The 19,201-nt window shown below is 43.9% G+C and overlaps 1 protein-coding gene across 4 annotated transcripts in view; it reads right to left on the bottom strand.

Moving 5' to 3' along the window:
- Positions 1-1,583: 1,583 nt before the first annotated feature.
- Positions 1,584-19,201, bottom strand: part of EYA2 (EYA transcriptional coactivator and phosphatase 2) — a 162,953-nt gene continuing 145,335 nt past the window's right edge. For all 4 annotated transcript variants that reach the window (XM_048496798.1, XM_048496797.1, XM_048496796.1 and 1 more), the window contains exons 12-16: positions 17,252-17,412; positions 10,992-11,106; positions 10,302-10,423; positions 8,348-8,448; positions 1,584-2,452 (exon numbers count right to left, since the gene is read on the bottom strand). In XM_048496798.1, the coding sequence (XP_048352755.1) occupies positions 2,372-2,452; positions 8,348-8,448; positions 10,302-10,423; positions 10,992-11,106; positions 17,252-17,412 (580 nt within the window). In that variant the 3' untranslated portion in view covers positions 1,584-2,371. The remainder of the gene's footprint in view (positions 2,453-8,347; positions 8,449-10,301; positions 10,424-10,991; positions 11,107-17,251; positions 17,413-19,201) is intronic.

The raw sequence follows: 19,201 nt of genomic DNA, 5'->3' as shown, positions 1-19,201 counted from the left end.
TGGATTTATATCCCCCCTTTCTCTTCTGTAGGAGACTCAAAGGGGCTTACAAACTCCTTTCCCTTCCCCCCTCACAACAAACATCCTGTGAGGTAGGTGGAGCTGAGAGAGCTCAGAAGAACTGTGACTAGCCCAAGGTCACCCAGCTGTCGTGTGTGGGAGTGTACAGGCTAATCTGAATTCCCAAGATAAGCCTCCGCAGCTCAGGTGGCAGTGTGGGGAATCAAACCCGCTCCAGATTAGAGTACACCTGTTCTTAACCACTACGCCACTGCTGCTCTTGACTATGCTTTTTGTCTTTGGCTCTCAGAAGATCTTGAATTCTCCATGGGTTGGTGGTTCACATGTGTCAAAAGCATCCTGTCCCCGATTGTTTCTTGTCCTTTGACATAATTGAACTGGTCCTTTCACATAAAGGAAACCTCACAGTAGTACGCTATCCAGTTATGGTCCTATAGTAAAAGAATGGATGCTTAACGAACATTAAATATGCTGACTGAGGCGAGGAGAATTGATCTGCCAAGAGACTGCTTAAAAACTTAGCCAGAGGGGAGGCAAAGAAGTACCGGTAACCTATATCAATTCATGCCTTGGGATTTTTGTGTACATCGTCTAATTCCTACACAATAGGCTATGTTACTGAAAAGAGTGTTGTAAATTATAACAACAGTGTTCCAGGCAAAATGCAACACTTTCTTGACTGGCAGCTGCTAAAAGATGTCGCTTTGCTGTCTGTCAACTGTTTGGCTTTCAGCCAGTCAAGCATTCCTCCCCCCACCCCTTAATTCAATTTGTTCATCTCCTGGAAGCCTGACAGTGTGCCTCCCTCCTCCCTCTGCTTCCTTTTCTCTCCCTTTGGTTTCCTGTCCTGGCCTTGTAGCCAAATTTATTTCCGTTGCTGACAATCAGTCAGCGGCCAAATCTCAAGCCAAAAGAGTGTGCTATCCAATCTGTCTTCCTTTGCTCAACCTTGGGCCTAGAGATTGTTGTCTTAAAGAGGTTGAGAATGAGCCTATCCACAGAAGTGTAAGGGATTTACTTCTTCCTAGTACATCAACACTTTTTTTTTAATCCCTGCCCCAAATTTGTAGGGCTAAATTGTGCAAAACTATGTTACTATCAAATGCCTCACATTCTTTGTAGCATCTTGAATGTAGTAAAAACTCAATACTTATGGTAGTACTACTATGCTTTTCTTTCCCAAGATTCTTTGTGTCATATGGCATAAGCACTAGAGTAAAGCAAATAAAGGAACATGTACGAGTTTTTGAAATTTAAGGCTGATATTCATGTATAACATGTAAGTTTGCTGTATTTGCTAAGAAGATTGGTTCCTGCGCCACAGGATATTTGCACAGGAGGTATAAAAATGCTGAATTTTACCTTTTTAAAAGGTACTGTGATGAGTTGTCAAGTTGTTAAAGAGAATTCTCCTTCAGCAGAATTTGCAGAAATCTCAAAGGTACAAGGGTTCTCTGGCTTTAGGTATTGTGTTTGCTGCTATTCACTGGGGCCATCTGGGCCAAACTTTACAGATTGAGAAGCTTATTACATGGCAAAAAGTAAGGATTTTACCCCTGAAATTGTAAACATAGTTTTATTGCCATTCACTCATCACAAGGTAATTTTTCTTCCCAACCATGTGAAAACAAGATGGCAGCCCATATAGACATGTGTGCATCACATGTGCCAGAGTTTTTTTTAAAAAACAACAACAACAACTATAGTTCTTGCACCAAGGGTTCCCAACTGTATTCATTTCAAATGGACATGATAATGATTATTCCCCTGGAGTTTACCATGGAGAAAAGAGCTATTAAATTAGAAACAGCTGAGCCTCTTCTACCCAGCAGATACAAACACAGGTACTGAGCTTAATATCAGAGTAATAGGATTAGTTCATAAATTAAAAAAATACAAAAAAATCATCTATTTCAATCTTTCCCCCGCCTCGTCCTCAGAAAATTGTCTGAATTGATAAACAGTCCAGCAAATATGCCTAAAAAATTCCACCTCACATCTTCCCACCCCCATTCCCATTAATTAAAGCAAGGAAAAAACAAACAAACAGACCCCCTCCCCAACAAATTAAGCCAGAACTGGTCTTCCGCATGCCTGGAAGTAATTTACATCGCAAAAGTCCCATTTTAGTTCTAAGCATCCAGTTATCAGCCTCTTGCAAGTTTTTTTTCTTCCATCAAAAGGAAAAAGGAACTTGGTATGTTGCACTCCTGGCGCAGAGTCCTCTAAAGGTTTTTCTACAAGAGAGCTGCACCTCAACCCAGGCCGATTCAGTGACAGCATAAAACGCCAATAAAATAGGTTGTGTCTTCAAGAAAGATGCTGAGACCACCATCGAGGCATCTGGATGCTACAAGTATTCCAATTCCAATGCGTGCCGCAGAGCCTCTAGATCAGCATGGCAGGAGATCCTCCAGAAAGGCATGTTGTGCTGAAATTTAAAAAACATCTTTTTTTCAGAAGAAATTTCCTAAACAATTTCCAAAACAGCTGCAGTCTTAACATAGAAAAAAGAGTTAGAAAATGCACAGTGATGAAAAAGCAATTACAGAACAAAAGGCAAATGATTGGCTAGGATTGTGGGGCCCAAGCTGCCTTGCTCTTGTCGGATCCTGTTGGTCTTGGTTAGCAGAGAATGTGCTGGGGTGGTGGTGCTGGGGGAGTGCGCAATGCACTGGGCGGGTGCCCCTGTGGGGGTGTGGTGGGGGGTATGGTGGGGGCGTTCCGGGGGGGTGTTCCGGGGGGAGGGGGTGCGTTCTGGTGGCTTGGAGGGACGCGCGGTATGCATGCGCACCGGGCGCACTTTCCCCTTGCTCCGTCCCTGCTGGTTAGTGCTGGGACCAGAGACCATCCAGAGTTGCTACACAGAGGCAGGCAATAGAAAACCATGTTTGTTCATCTCTTGCCTTGAAAACCCTGTGGCTTGATGGTCCTTTCCATTGCTATCAGCCAGGATTCAAAGTGATGCAGGCAGGTATTTTTGTCATACAAATGGGGCTTTCAAGTGGTGGCCTCTCCTGTTGGAGGGCTGCCTGGATTTGGAGCAGCACTGGAAGGGGGGGGGGGTAAAGGGAGAAAATGATGCTTATTTTATTTATTTATTTATTATTTCGATTTTTATATCGCCCTATCCCCGAGGGGCTCCGGGCGGTGTACAACAATTAATACAAATAAATTAGGGGCAAACCATACAAATAAAACAACAACAGCCCATAAAACTCTGACATTGTGAGCAAGAACTGCTTCCCATTGGCCCAAGAGGCATATGGACAGCCTAAGCGTATATTAATCACCTATGAGTGACATGTGAATTCTCCCAATTTGATAAAAACTTACAGCCCCTGAGTGGATGGTGCAACAACGCTCTTTTACACTGTGGACTTCTACGAGGGTCCTCAATTTAGATATTGTATCACAATCTATTTTGCATCTTTCCTCCCCTCCATCCTGACCTTGAAGATGCACACAGATCATTAAACTTCCAAGGGAACTGTGAATGTCCATTCTAAATTTCATTCCCTTTAGTCAAGGGAGATTGCCTTACAGACGATTTCACTTATTTTCTGGCTCCCTTAGACTTTTTATATATTATCCCTCCACAAAAACCCTGTAAGATAAATGTGCCTGAAAAAGACTGATTCAAGGTTACCCAATGATCTTAATGGGTTACAGCGGATCTGAATCCAAGTCTTTCTGATCGTGCCACACACTGCAAGGTTTGAACGGCTTCAGTTGTGCTTTAAATGCACACACCAGTGGTATTTTGGATGGAGTATTGATCTTCATCTGCAGACGTATGAGCCAAAATTCTTCCTCAGATGTGATGCTCTTTTGGCAAATCACTTTCTCTTGTCCTAATCTATCTCACTGGGAGGCTAAAATTGATAACCTCCTACAGGTACCCCTTGGGAAAAGGGCAAGATGCATTATTATGTATGATAAATTGATAACAATCCATAATGAACTGCTCCCTCATACAGGCAAAAATAAAAGTCTGTCCCACCCATTCCTCATCTGCTTTTCCCACACTGCCCTGCTTCCACTAATGATTTTGTTTTTCTTTCTCTGAAGAGTGGAGATGTTGGAAACTCAGCTATGTCTGCTGCTCAGCTCCCATCAATTTATCACTCCTCCGACAGGTGAAGAGAAATGACCCACTCAGGCTGAGATATCATCAGTGCTGCTGGCGAGGCAGTGAAAGGCGCCCCGGCCTCCCCGTGGGCTTATAAAGCTCAGGTGTGTAGTCACCCGCGCTAATGATCACCATCCATCACAGAGCTTGACAGCCCCGGCAAAGAATGTGTGCCTATTAATGGGAAAGAGGAGTAAAGCAGGAGACACCAGCAAAGGGGCCTCTTGGGGCACAGTTTGAAAAAGGGATTGCTCTCACCCTATCGTCAGGGAGCCTGGAAGCCTTTGATGCACTCACAGGCACTGACCCTCATTACCTTTGAAGTTCACAGTGGTCTACTCTAGTTCTTTCTTTCTTTCTTTCTTTCTTTCTTTCTTTCTTTCTTTCTTTCTTTCTTTCTTTCTTTCTTTCTTTCCTTTCTTTCTTTCTTTCTTTCTTTCTTTCTTTCTTTCTTTCTTTCTTTCTTTCTTTCTTTCTTTCTTTCCTCTCTCTAACTCCAGGGAGAACATCTAATTTGCTCAGGAAAGGGCTCAGCTGAAAGAAATCTGCAACAGCTCAAGGGGAGGGTAGTTGGTTTAAACTCTCAGGTGTTTTGGCTTTTTTGAGCAAAGGTGCACCCCCACTGTCATCTCTTGAGAACCACTGCTGACTACTCTGCAGAATGAAGTAGGAAGTGAAGAGTATTATCTCAGAAAACGTGTACTTGTAAATATCTGTTTTTCAAGGTAAGGCAGAGAGAGAGAGAGAGAGAGAGAGAGAGAGAGAGAGAGAGAGAGAGAATCTGGAAGTAATGTTTCAACCTAATCTTTCCTAGAAGACCCATCTGAATTTGGCAATGAAAACTGCCACTAGTTCAGCTAATGCCACCAGAAGATTTTTTTATGCTGCAGGAGGAGAATATGGCCCAGCTGCAATTCACGCCTTTAGTTCTAAGGCTTCTGGACACTTATTTGTATGCAGCAGGTGTTTTGATTAATGCAATAACAGGAAATATTGACCATTCTTTGTTAAGCTTATTATACTGCATTCTGGAAGCTTATTATACTGCATTCTGGAAAATGCTTTGCTGGGAAAGTTTTGCATGCAGAACTGGTAAAAACGTCTTTGGAGGCTAAGCATGGCACAGAGCACTTAATTTAAAAATCAAAATTTTAAAATCTAATAGTGAAACAGACCTTTTGAGCCTGGTTAGAAAGGATCCTTATAAATCCAATTGGGACAGAATGGTGGAGAGTAAGTTGTGATATGTAAATATAACAAATGAAATGATCGTTGCACTGGGAAAACAGGAACTGAGGAATTTGATAAAATGTCTTTTGAAGGATTCTAGACTTCAGAAGTGAGATTACTAAAGCCCCAAGAGTATGTTCAGCTTTTACTATTGATATTTCCCCTCTGATTAAAATGCCAAGCCATTTTCTTCTGCTTACTATGCCAAGGTATAGAAGAGCATTTATGTTAGCACAGTTAAATGTGTTGCCATCTGCAGTTTTAATGGGAAGATTCCAAGGTATACCATTTTCTGATAGATTATGTACCTGCTGTTCAGATCAAACAGACTGTAGTGACCATATAGTATTAGATCAGTGGTTCTCAACCTTCCTAATGCCGCGACCCTTTAACACAGTTCCTCATGTTGTGGTGACACCCAACCCTAACATTTATCCATTTTACAGATGGAGATCACTGATGCAGAGAGTCTTAGGCGACCCCTGTGAAAGGGTCATTTGACCCCCAAAGGGGTCCCAACCCCCAGGTTGAGAACCACTTTATTAGATTGTCCTGTGTTTTCAGATTTAAGATCGAACTTAGTTCTCGCATTACTCAGAGCTAGCTTTGATTTCCTGGTTGGGAAAAATTCTTGGTTATTAAGAGATGCAGAAACTAAGTTATTGTACAGGTGGCCAAATATTTGGGGGTGGTTATAGCACCGCATCTTTAAAGAGCCACCTGCCTGGCTTGTTTTACCTGCTTCTATGTTCCTGTTCAAGACAATGGTTGAAGGAACAGAAATGGGATTGGATTGGATAGCGAAAGGGAGAGACAGAGAGGGTGCATGACAGTAGGAGTGACTGACTTTAATAGGGAGAAAGCCAGACAATGGTGTTTTCTCTATCGATTCATTCCTGCAAATGACTACTTTGCCTTTATTTTTATTGTGGGGGTATAAACGCTTTAAAAAAAAGTTTGTTAATTCTGAATCACTGCTATATGGTTTTATATTTTTACTTTATATGCTACCTGAAGCAAGTTCGTTTGGGAGGCAGCGCAGAAATTTTCAAAATAAATTAAGCTTGCTTCTCCCACTAGGAAAAAATAATAATTACAATTAGCAGCCAGGAGAGCAGTTGCTGGAGCAGCCAGGAAGACAAATTCCCGGCCTTAGAATCGGACGCCATTGATTGTTTTATGGGTTCTATGATAATGCTGCTATTGTGTTTTAAGGGATTTTAATGTTCAATGTTTATCTTGTGTTTTATTGTGCACTGTCTGTTATTGTAGACCCAGAGCCCTTTGGCCTCTGGTCTATAAAATCTAATAAAATAAATAAATAAATAAATTAAGCACCTGCCTCTACCTTATGATTCTCCCCTATATGAACAGAGTGTACCTAGCCTTAATTCTAGTGTTATGAGAGCTAGATTCAAGTCCAGTAGCAAGTTAAAGACCAACAAGATTTCTGCAGAATAAGCTTTCCAGAGCCAAAGCTCCTGTCATACTCTTGAAAGCTTCTACCCCAGATGTCTCCTTTGTCTCTAAGATGCTACTGGACCAAAATCCAACCCTTCTACTGAAGACTAACGTGGCTAAGCTCACATGAATCTACCTGGTGTTGTGAAAGAAACAAGGACCGGGAAGCCCATTTCTTCCTCCGATTCTTATTTAATTCCACCATAAGGTTATAGAGATCTAAACATGACCACTTCAGATTGGAGGTGTATCCTGGTGTTAAATGTTTCCCCCTGTTAAAAAAAACAAAACAAAACAAGAACAAATCCTGCCTATTCGCTGTGCCTGTGTGTGTTTTTGTAGAGCTCGCATTTAGTCCTGTCCCTGATGTGTTACTTCAGACTCTACCCTTTCCCGTTTTCTGTTCATGGTGTAGGAGCTGCTGTACAACAGCTCCTTGCTGTATCCAAGAAGTAACACATGATAGCCTCTGTGGGATAAGCCCATGCAGCAGGTCCCCCTAATGCTACCTCCACTGCCATTTCCAGAAAAGGCAAAGCTGGCACAGGCAGCAGCAGCAGCTTATGATCTACTCCAGGGGTCAGCAGCCTGCAGCTCTTCAGATGTTCATGCACTACAATTCCCATCAGCCCCTGCCAGCATGGCCAACTGGCCATGCTGGAAGGGCCGGTGAGATTTGTAGTCCATGAACATCTGGAGAGCCGCAGGTTGCAGACCCCTGATCTACTCGCATGGGTCTTCTTGGCCATGCTGGAAGGGCTACCTCTGTTGCATGGGAAAGCAGCTGTTTGAAGAGACTCCCCAACACCACCACATCCTTGTGCATAATGTGCAGATCAGCTGAGACACGTCCATGGCGGGATTGTAAAATGTCTGCACACAGAAAAAAAACAAAACAGAACTGCGATCACAGTCCTTTTGGCCTAGCTCAAATGGGGCTCCCTCAAGGCACCTTTTAGCTTGCATTCACAGATGTGAGAACTGGCCCTCAGTGCTTTAAGAACTTTACAGTTTTATTGTTCCAAGTGCCAGAAGTCCCTGCTTTCTTTCAGCTGCAACAAATCGTTCATTATAAAAAGAGGGGGGTGGGGGGGAGGAAGAGAGCAAAGAGCAGTCACTTGTTACTAGCCAACTGTGCAAAGCAACCACCTCACAGAACTGCATTCAATCACTCCTTTCCCACTAGTGTTTAGAAAGCAAAACCACACAGTAGAAATGAGAAATGGCTGATCTCGTCACACTCACTGATCCAATCTCACTCTTTATTTATGTACCTAGCAACATGGTTGTTAATCAAGAACAGTTTTTGCAGCAAACAAGAAACTGCTGGAAAAGGTGCCTGGGTGGAGGGAGGATTTACAGGAGGAAATTGCTCGCAATGCTTTATGGATTTCCAAACAGGAAAAAGGCCTAATAGTACAAACGCTTAGAAGGGAAGGAATTTTTGTTTGGTGCTGCAGGTCAGGAGAGATGACAACGATGATAAAACGATTGGCATTTTACCTTTTTTGCCCCCTGCTCCTCTTCAGCGCCATCTCCTATTACAATGTACACAGCTTTCCGTCCAAACCTCTGCATTATTCTTTCAAAACAGCTCTCTTTCCCTGCGTAATGAAGAAGAGGCATTGATTTTCTATGCAACATAAGCAGAGAAGCTGATAGAAGAGATTCACATTTTAATTTGTACGCCTGCATTTTCATTTTGGTGGACACTGCGCAGGCCAAATATAATGGATATAGGACATTATATAAATCAGTTTTTTTGGGGTGGTAGTTTGCACAGGTAGTTTCCCATTCCCAAAACGAGTTTGGTCATTTTATTCCCCTCAATCAGGGATTTTTGAAGATCATTAAACTAGCGATCCTTTTGCACGGTCCTGAGTTGGAGGTGCTCCCGCATGAACACAACGGGTAAGAGACATTTTTATTTCCCTCCCTTCCACCCCGTTCACTTTAAGTTCCATGCAAAACACTCTCAGGGAGAATTCGCCACCCGCCATTCAGTGTAGCGAAAGGGGAAAATCCGCCACTCGTCATTTGGTGCAGGTCACTCAGCAGGTTGCAGAAAGATTCTCTGAGGTCGATTCCCCATGGGGGAAATATCCTGGGATTGGACTGGGACCATAAAATACCAGTATCTTTTGATTCCGGTCTGTCCGTCCCCACCGCAGCCGTGTCTGCGGAGAGGTCTTGAGTTGAAACCAGAAACGAGAAGTCTACCTCATTTCCACAAGCCTGGGATCAGCTTGGCGGCTCTTTTGTTGCTAATTCATGATTGGCTGTTGCTTTGGGGCGGGAACGTGAAATAGTGTTCCCTTTTTTCCCCCCATAACGGCTACGTAGCAACATCGTCACAAAGCATAGAGCATCAGGAGGTGTATTGAACGTCATTTTTTTCCTTTGCATGATCATAGCTTCATAGCCAAGAGGTACATATATATAAAAAAGGTGCGTTCCTGCCTGCCCTGAGTCACCTGTTCTGAGCATGCCCAGGCCACTGTGCTGTGATTGGCTGATGGATTGAACGAATACTCTGGGAGGGAAAAATAACACAGTACGATTCCCCATGATACCGGCCTCATCTTAGGATTCTAAAAAACATTACCTTCCTGGCGGTTTTTGAAAATCCTTGGATGAGGAGGCTATTGCAGTGCAGGGCCAGGACACAGCCGAATTTGGTCCAGGAGCGTGGGGAGTCCCTCCTTGATCCGGGATGTCTACAGTGCGTATCCCGGGATATTTCCCCCAAGGGAATTGACCTGAGTGCCCTAAAGGGTACAAAGTTCCCCAAACAAATTTTCTGACCGATCTAAAGCAACACGTTCATTATTGCCCCACTGTTGCAGGGTTTTTCTATCTTTTTCTTCTTTTTCTCTTTGTGTGTTACACATGCGCAGCTACATAAGTGCACCTGATGATATTGTGGGACGACTGGCATGGAATGTACGATTGGTTCATTTCTACGCACAGTTTGCAATATTTTTTTTTTTAAAAGATAAACGTCTCTGTGCACAGGTGGGAAAGCAACCCAGATTGTTTCCATGGGCTCCAATCGCTGCTTGAATGGGTAAAAGTGGACTCATGAGAACGGGAAAAAGGATATATATACAACAACTGCAACCCGATATACCCATGCTGTGCAGAATTTACCCGAATTCCTTACATGATGCTTTAGAGATATACTCACCTATCTATTCCCTCCCTTGAAACAATTGGGAATCAGTCGGGAATTACTTTTGGGTAGTCTTACATTTGTTATAGTGTTTCAGCAGCATTCTGCTTTTTATTAGGATTTTTACTTTATTTGTAGATTGTATCTGGATCCCCCAGAAGAACACTGGGGGGTGGGGGGGAGATTTGGGGCTTCAGTGGTGGGAGAGATGAGAAAGTCCTGCTGTGTGGTAGACATTCTTCTACCCATGGGAACACTTTGCCTGATCCAAGCCATTGCTCTTACCTGTCTTTGTTGCGCTATAAATATTTTCAATGGGGAAGACCACCCCTAGTCCATACAAGAGCACTTTTGCAAGAGCTGGTATGAGCTGGGTAGTCGTGACCAAAACATTTACACAATTAGGCCTGCAAGACAGAAAACAGTGTCAGGATGGTGGTCAGAAGATGTGCGCGTGGGTGGGTGGGGTGGGGTGGGGGTGGGAGGGAGGGATACAAAACCAGAGTCTTTGTTTTTCTGGTCTATTGGGTTGAACTGGAAATGAGATGCTCTCCTTGCCAGCAGCTAGTCCCCTGAAAGGAGGCATTAACAGAGCCAGCAGTGGCTAGACTTTCAAATGCTTTTTCTCCTCTCTGTAATTTGTTATAGTACAAACTAGTCTGAAAATGAAGTATGTCGTAAGTAATCACACACCAGGGACATAGTGTAAAACTCCAATAGCATTTTCACTCTGCCCCCTGCCTCCCCACGGACTACCAACTCCCTTTACTATTTTCCGGATTTCTTAAAAAGGTAGTTTTGGCAGCCAAATTTTCAGGCAATGTTTCCCTTCCCTTGGGTGAGGCATGCCTCGATGCCCTCGCTGAAAACTGGGCCAAACACGTGCTATGAATATATGGGACTTGATTTGTTTGCAGTAGTAGAAGAAAGCAAAAACTTCTGCGGCCTGGAGACAATTCCTTAAGCCATTCTTACCGGGAATGTATCAAATCCAGAGCTTTCAGGGCATGTGTTAGCCAGAGATCAGTCAGCGCTTCCAGTTCAGCTCTTAACTGCAGCCAGGTTTCTCTCTTAGGAGCTCCTATTAAACCTACAGATATAGAAAGCAGCATTTGTAGTTGAGCTCCGATGGGAAGTAGCTGAATCGCTTGCATATGGCTTTGTAATACCATAGAATCACAGAGTTGGAATGTACCAGAAATCTACCTAGACCAATCCCCTGTCCAAGAGTCACGACCATCCACCCACCATCCACATATCCATCCACTTGCAGTGCCGAGACAGCTTGCCAAAAACCGAGACACAGTGACGGCACTGTGGGAAGTTGCTTGCAGGGAAAATTAAAAAAAAAAGTCTGTGTCTGTAGCCTGGCTAATTTCAGCTCTTCAGCTTCAACTCTCCTTGAACTGATCCTGTAACATGTAACATGGAGCTCTTCCCCTACTAGTAGAATCCCCTGATGCTCTATACCCAGACCTCATCTGGTAATTTTTAAAGAATCAACAAGGTCTAGGTCCGCATCGACAGCAAGGCAGGGACATAACTTCTAGCATGCAGCGGATGTGACGTCATGATGTCAGCAGGGACATAGCAATGCTCTCATATTTGTGCAAAAACTCTATGGTAGGACTGATTTTTACCATAAAGTTTTTGCCCAAATACCACAGCTTCCTTGCATGTGTGGGTGACACAATGTCACTTACGGTGTGCACTGGAAGTGACACTGCTATGTTGCCAGCAACAGAGGCTGAGGCCTGTTGGTTAAGTCCCCTACTGGCCAGCTGATTGGCCTGGAGGGGAATGGGGCAGGAATGGAGGCAATCCTATACTTGTTTGAATTTGCACTGCCAGCTCCAGGTTCCTAAGGGCAAGACATCCTTCCTCAAAACTGGAATGGTAGGGCAAGAATCAGGCTTGGCCCACCTCTTCTCCACCACAGTCATCATTTCTTTCTCAGGGCTAGCATCAGCCTACCCCGAGGAAGGGCCTAGAGTTTCTGGCAGGGCTCACTCCCACAGAGGATCCAATCATATGCTGCCCAGGAAGGGAGGAGAAGGTTGTGTACAATGGTTGGCCTTCTGGCTGGCACAATACCTGTGTGCCCATCTGCACACACTCTCAGCATCATTCAGGAAAAACCATTCAGGATAGTAGGCAAGGGAAGGAAAACCTTAGGTGGTAGTGGGAAAAGGATCACACAAACAGGGGTTCTAGTGGTGGAGGCCATGGACACTCCTTGCCCGGGCCCTCCAAAACTTGGAACCAGCCCTGTTCCCATCGTGCTGTCTAAGAACTGCCAGGGCTTCCTAGAGATCTGGCAGAAGGTGAGAAAAACTTTTCTACCCAAAGAGAGCCAGTGTGATGTAGGGCTTGATTCCCCACTCCTCTACCTGGTGACTACCTTGGGCTAGTCACACTCCTACATGAGGCTTGCTGGGTGATCATGGGCTAGTTACAGTTCCCTCATAATTCTATCAACCCCACCTGTCACATACATTGTCTGTTATGGGGAGAGGAAGGGAAGGTGATTGTAAACTTCTTTGATATGCCTTACGGTTGAAAAAAGCAGGATACAAATCCAAACTCATCTTCTATTTGTTCAGCAAAAAATGGGGGTAATGTTGCTGTGGCAAGACCTTTGCTGGCCTCTGGATCCCAGAAAACGCCCAATTTTTGCAATGAGCCGTGTGTCCCTGTGGGACTAAAGGCAGAACAATCCTAATCCCTCCAAGTTTTAGCCTCTGAAGATGTCCCAGTTATATCAACCACCTCCCCAGAACTGACTGTCCAGATTAAACAGCGGTTCTCAACCTGTGGGTCGCGGCCCCTTTGGGGATCGAACGACCCTTTCACAAGGGCCGCCAAAGACTCTCTGCATCAGTGTTCTCCATCTGTAAAATGGATAAATGTTAGGGTTGGGGGTCACCACAACATGAGGAACGGTATTAAAGGGTCGCAGCATTAGGAAGGTTGAGAACCACTGGTCTAGAACACTCATGTCTACCAGACCATGGCCTCTGACAGCAAGCTTTTCATTGAGGCTCTCCCTTGAGATCTAATGTCACCTGATTTCAGCAGGCTTTCACCTATCCTGTAAAATCAGGGTTGGAGGAAAAAATTACGCACTGGCAAATGAGATACCATACCAGCTTAGCTTTTCATGAACCTGTATGTGTCAGTAGATGACACTAAGGGAAACAAATTAGCTATCTTAAGTGACCTCTTTTAATCCATTATTTGTAATTGCCAATTCTCTGTTTCAGACACACACAGAGTTCACACTTTGAAGTTTTATGTTGAGAGTCACACCTAATACCTTTCTCCCACCCCCCACCCCACCAAAAACAAACTCTACACTTGAAAGATTTATGGCAGAATTCACTCTCTGCCTTAACCCTGCCCCCTGCTAATCTTTTCCTTAAGTACGATTCCTGGTATGACTTCCTTTAAAGTGAACTGTGACTCACAAAAGTTCATATTGAAATAAATACTGTTAGCCTTCAAGGTGCCACTGGACATTTTTTTTGTTACTTTAAAGGTACTGCTACAGGTCTTGAGGAATATCGCCCTAGATATAACAAAAATAAATTTACTTAACAGTGCACAGATATAGTTTCCTTTTCTTGTTCTTTTTTCTTCTTTTTCCTGCATTTTTGTTTCTATTGCATTCACATAATGAGTGATATTATCAACACTGAAAAGCCTAAAAAGCACTTTTGCAGACATATAGTGTATATCATATATATTATATTTCTCCTTTGTTCCACTCAAATATTATATTGCATGAGCAAAAAATATTATATAGCATGAGCAAAAAAACTGGCTATAGCTAATGTAACTCCTAAATCAATGCCTGCCAAAAGTTTCTTAACCTCCTCTGTTATCGACAGCCCCTCATTACCACAGAAAAGAGTAGTCCACAAATCTCTAACACTGCAAAAGGTACAGTATTCCAGTAAGCAATTGTCCAAAGTTTCTATCTGTCCAGAAGCATGATCTCAAAGTCTGAGAGTGCAGTCCCCTGCATTTGACCTTGCATTACACGAGAAGGGGTATCTTGCAAGATAAATGCTCTCCTGTATCAAGGAACAGTTTCAAAAAAATCTAAATATGGTAAGGGTGACTTTTGGTAAGACAACTGCAAGTATAAATGGGAACATGCTACAGCCTCTCTTCATGGTGCTGATGAGGTTCAAGTTATACAGATGTTTTATTCACCACAGAGGATGCTGCTGATCTTCCCAATATCTCCAAATCATTATTGCTCAGACTTTGCAGTTGGACTCTAGCCTCCATTAATTTCCTCCATGGGATAGAAGAGGAGTCAGATTTTAACATACAGAGGCACCCGTTAGCTTCTGTGGCAAGTAAACTATTTCAGCTAAAGCCCAAAAGCTCTTGTTCATGCCTTCACTTCCAGAGACTATAAGCCAAGATCTGACCTCAAAGAGACACAGAACTTGACATCCCTTTATTGTTACCTACATAAATGACTTTTGGTGACCCAATAAGGGCCTTTCAAGGTAAGTGAGAAGCAGAGGTGGTTTGCCATTGCCTTCCTCTACAGCAGGGGTAGGGAACCTGCGGCTCTCCAGATGTTCAGGAACTACAATTCCCATCAGCCCCTACCAGCATGGCCAATTGGCCATGCTGACAGAGGCTGATGGGAATTGTAGTTCCTGAACATCTGGAGAGCCGCAGGTTCCCTACCCCTGCTCTACAGAGTCCTCCTTGGTAATTCCCTATCCAAGTAATGAATTTGCTTAGCTTCCGAAATCTGACAAGATCAGTCTGTATTATGTTGCCTTCGCTCCCCTTTAATCTTACATGTACCTTAAGTATTTTCCTCAGTAGCAAGAATAGCAGCTCTGGGAATGAGACTGTGAAAAAGATATTGGGGGAATGCAGACAAGGACATAACCGGATGCTAGGACTCTAGCCTGACATGCTGCTTGAAGGGATGTGTGTGTCAGGCAGCCCAGAACCTCCCCCCCCCCTCCACAAACCATCCCCTGCTGCCATCAAACTGCACCCCCACCTTAAACTCAATGTGGAGTTCGGGAGCAGTTACAAAATTCAAGGCTGGGCCGGGGTCCAACTGTGCCCCCACTCCCAAACTCCACATGGAGTTTCAAGGTGGGGGTGCAGTTCAAGGCTGGGTCTTGGTCCAGCATTCAATTGTGCATCCTGCCCCCAAACTCCGTGTGGAGTTGGGGGTGGCATACAGTTCAAGGCTGAAGTAGTTTAACGCTGGATCTACCAGCTGGAGGCCAGCCAAACTGAAGGCTGACCAGGTGCAGATTTATACTGCTGACTCCACCTCTGAAGTTCACGTGACTTTGAAGGTGCAGCTTTGGAAGTGGAGCCGGCAGTATAAAGTTCAAGGCTAGAATCAGCCTGGCTGGGTCCAGCTTTAAACTGCACGCTTTGGAGGTGGAGTCTGCGGTTTAAAGCAAGTCCAAGCTGAGCCCAGCCTTGAGCTTAATGTTTCCCAACTCCATGTGGTGGGGGGGGGGGGGAGGAGTTGAAGGCAATGCAGCTCGACCCAGCCCTTATCCTATCTAAACTGGGCCATCCTACAGATTCTACTGACCTGTAAAAAATGAGGACTGTCCATCTACAGATCTTCCGACAGCTTATCTAGCTTGAGCCAGATACTGTCTTTGAATGAGCCTGGAGCTCTACTGGAAGCATCTGTGCCAGTTAAATTAAAAACTAATTCAGAGAACACCTTGGAATTTGGAGGAGGGGGGTATCTTGATCAGCTGCTCACATGAACTATTAAAACATATTCAACGTAACATACACAGATTACTTATACAGTAATCATTAAAGGTGCGGGCTATTTCCTGCAGATTAGTGACTGCCTGAGAGGAACTAATGGTATGAGATGAAACAGATGGCCAGATTGTTCCAACTAGTTATTATTTCAATTCCCCTGAAAAGCCATGTGCCAAGACATTATTCCTATTATACATGGGAAGGTCATTATTCTGGGTAACAGCAGGCAACTCACATGTTTAAAATACCTGGAGGGGCAATTGTCATTACTGATCTTTCTTTTTGTTGTTGTTCTGGTTCAGCTATACAGCAGATGGGATGATGTAATACCAGGTCACTTGTACAACAAAAGGTGCTGGGTTCCAGAACAGATGGGTCTCCCCCAGAGGCGTAGCAAGGGGGAAAAGCGCCCAGTGTATCGGTGCATCCTCCACCCCCATCCCACCCCGGAATGCCCCTGTCCCATCCTGGAACACCCCGCCACACCCCCACAGGGGCACGCCCCCTTAGAGCTACACCTGTGGTCTCCCCACTGTTGTGTGATGGCAGTTTCTCCACTGAGATTCTTCCTGGTCTAGAAATGACTGTTGCAAATGTTGGGTGTGTGTATATGTTGGGTGTGTGCATATGTGCGTGCAAGAGTTAAGTACCATTAAGTCACAGCTGACTTATGGCAACCTAATAGGGTTTTCAAGGGAAGAGACTTACAGAAGTAGTTTGCCATTGCCTTCCTCTGCATAACAACACTGGACTTCCTCAGTGGTCTCTCATCCAAATACTAACCTTGCTTATCTTTTGAGATATCACCAGATCGGGATAGCCTGGGTCTTTCAGGTCAGGGTTAGCGACAGATTAAAGGCTAAAATGTACATCACAATATTCTGTTAGCCTGTTAGTTTGCCAGAATGCTCTTTGTTGTCTTATTAAACCAGCTATTCAAAATCTGCTTCCTGAATATACCAAAATGGACTATTAATTTGATTTAAAAGAAAAACATTTTCCATTACCAACATCCTCTCGGGAACTTTCTGCAAAGGTCTGAAACAAAGTGGTACAGATGGGGGAATGAAGCAAAGGTTACACCTGCAAACATATGTCTCTGCATGTCTACGATAGAGGGTAATGGCACATTGGTCAATTTAATGCCAGCAATGTGACTCAGACAAACAATATTTCATCCCCATGTGCACCATGCAACAATGACAGAAGAAACGAAGCAAGGATAGAGCAATCTTGCTCCAAGCCTTTGATTCAAACATCCAGGCTAACAAAGTCCACATTGTTTCTCAATTCATCCACAAGAGCTGGAAATTAATATACAAAGCATTTCTTCTTCTCTAGTACAGTCATTTCTCCACATTTTCAGGTTCCTGCATCTGGTTTGAGGAACAGGAAGACGAGGCTTTGAGGAAGATGGGAAGGAACATTCCCTGATGGGCTGGAGAGACCCTTACCGCCGACGTTGTTTTTGTAGGTGTTGTAGAGTTCTTTCACTCGACGGTAGCGGAATGCTAATTTCCTCATCCAGTCAACTCCCCCATGAACTCCAGAGCCCAGACACAGATTGGCTCCAGCGGCAGAACTGTGAAAGCCATCTGCTGAGAAATTATATGTGCTGCGGCAAAGGAAGGAGGGAAAATGGGAAGGAGTGAAATTATAACCAATGTTTCCCATTAAGATGAAGACAGTAGAAAGAGGAGAACGGAGGAGAGATCCTGGACTTTAAGTCTTGTGGGAGACAATACATGAAATAAATAAAGTAAATGCCCACTCATTTACTCTGCAGGTCTACTTTTTCTGGATAGGATTTAGCTGTGTTGATCTACTTAAGAAAGATATTGCACCAAATCCTCAACTATAGTACCTGTATGTTTTTTAGTTAATATGACATTGGGAGGCAGGAATGCCAAAGAACTCAACCCACTTAGAAATGAATGCACATCTCTTTGAAATGAATGGGAACTGAACAAGAGACCCCACACATTTCAATGGGCCCTTCCAGGTCAACTGTCACCAAATACTGAACCATTGTCAATTTGCCTTGTACCTCATTCGTAGAGTCCAACGTGTCAAGAAGCTGTAATATCAGTGCCATGTACTTTCAGACATTGTTGACTGTTGTTGCAACTGAGAGACAGAATGGTGTACTAGGGTCTGGAATATCCAAATTCACATCCCTAATACTATTATGGAAGCCTGCTGGGCACCATTGGACATAGTCACTCTCTCAGGCTAACCTACCTCACAAGATAGTTATGAGGACAAAATGGAGGAGAATGAGGTAAGCCATTTTGTGCCCCAATTGAGGTAAAGGCAGGCTATAAATGAAATAAATGCATGCATGAAGCCCAATTTAAAATGTCATGGTATGATTTAACTTGGGAGTATTCAAATGATAGGAATTCTCTTAAAATGAGTCTTTATTTTCTGTGGTTAAATACAGCAAAAATGGAAATGCCAGATTTCTGAATCGATAACTGTGATGAAGAAGGATGGGTCATATATGGAATTCATAATTTTTTTCTCTTTTTTGACTCTGTGTGAGTGTAAAAATAACTGCTTACTTCTAAAAATAACTGTAAATGGGAGCAAATAGCTGAGAAATGCACAGGGGAAACTGACCAGGTCTCAGTTGCTAATCAACGGAAAAGGACCCAGGAAGCTTTTATTCATATTGTGGCCTGAGCGAGAATGGGTGGGGAGAGAGAGAGACGTGGAATTACATGGAGGGGAGGTGTTCCTCTGAATTAGAAGCAATGCTGAGGGCCATCTAGGCAGTTTTAGAGGGCCAGATAGCACACTTTGGCCATCAGCTGCTTCTCTCTGCAATAAGCCCATGGATGGAGCAGAGCCAAGTGTTAGAGCATCCTTAGCAAATGCGCTAGGCAGGCCTTTACCAGCCAGACTGCCTTTCTTTTCCACTGTTGTTTCCCCAACTTTAACCCCTTCATTCTTCCAGGTTGAAAGAAAGAGGACAGTCAAACCCCTTCATTCTTCCAGGTTGGAAGAAAGGGGACAGTCATATGCAGGTGAAGTATATATATGATCTTCTCCACTACCTTTAGTACAACCTAGCTTCTGGGTGAGCCCTTTAAAGACAAGGACAAATACTTCTCTTTCTTTCAGGTGAAGCAAAGTAATCTCAAGCATAGAACTGACTGCTGGAAGATCTATAGCTTTGCATGCAGAAGGTCCCAAGTTTGATTCCCGGCAGTCCATACCTCCATGTAACAGGTAATATAAAAGACTTCCACCGGAGGCCCTGGAGAGTTGCTGCCAATCAGAGCAGACTATACTGATTTCAACAGATGAGTGGTGTGACCCAGCATTAGGCAGCTGCATTGATTCACATACCATTGCCTTGTGGATTCTAATTCATACATGAAATATTTTGTACTAGGCCA

Source organism: Sphaerodactylus townsendi, linkage group LG05 (assembly GCF_021028975.2).
Source record: "Sphaerodactylus townsendi isolate TG3544 linkage group LG05, MPM_Stown_v2.3, whole genome shotgun sequence".
Taxonomy (NCBI): domain Eukaryota; kingdom Metazoa; phylum Chordata; class Lepidosauria; order Squamata; family Sphaerodactylidae; genus Sphaerodactylus; species Sphaerodactylus townsendi.
This window is presented reverse-complemented; position numbering and strand designations above follow the sequence as displayed.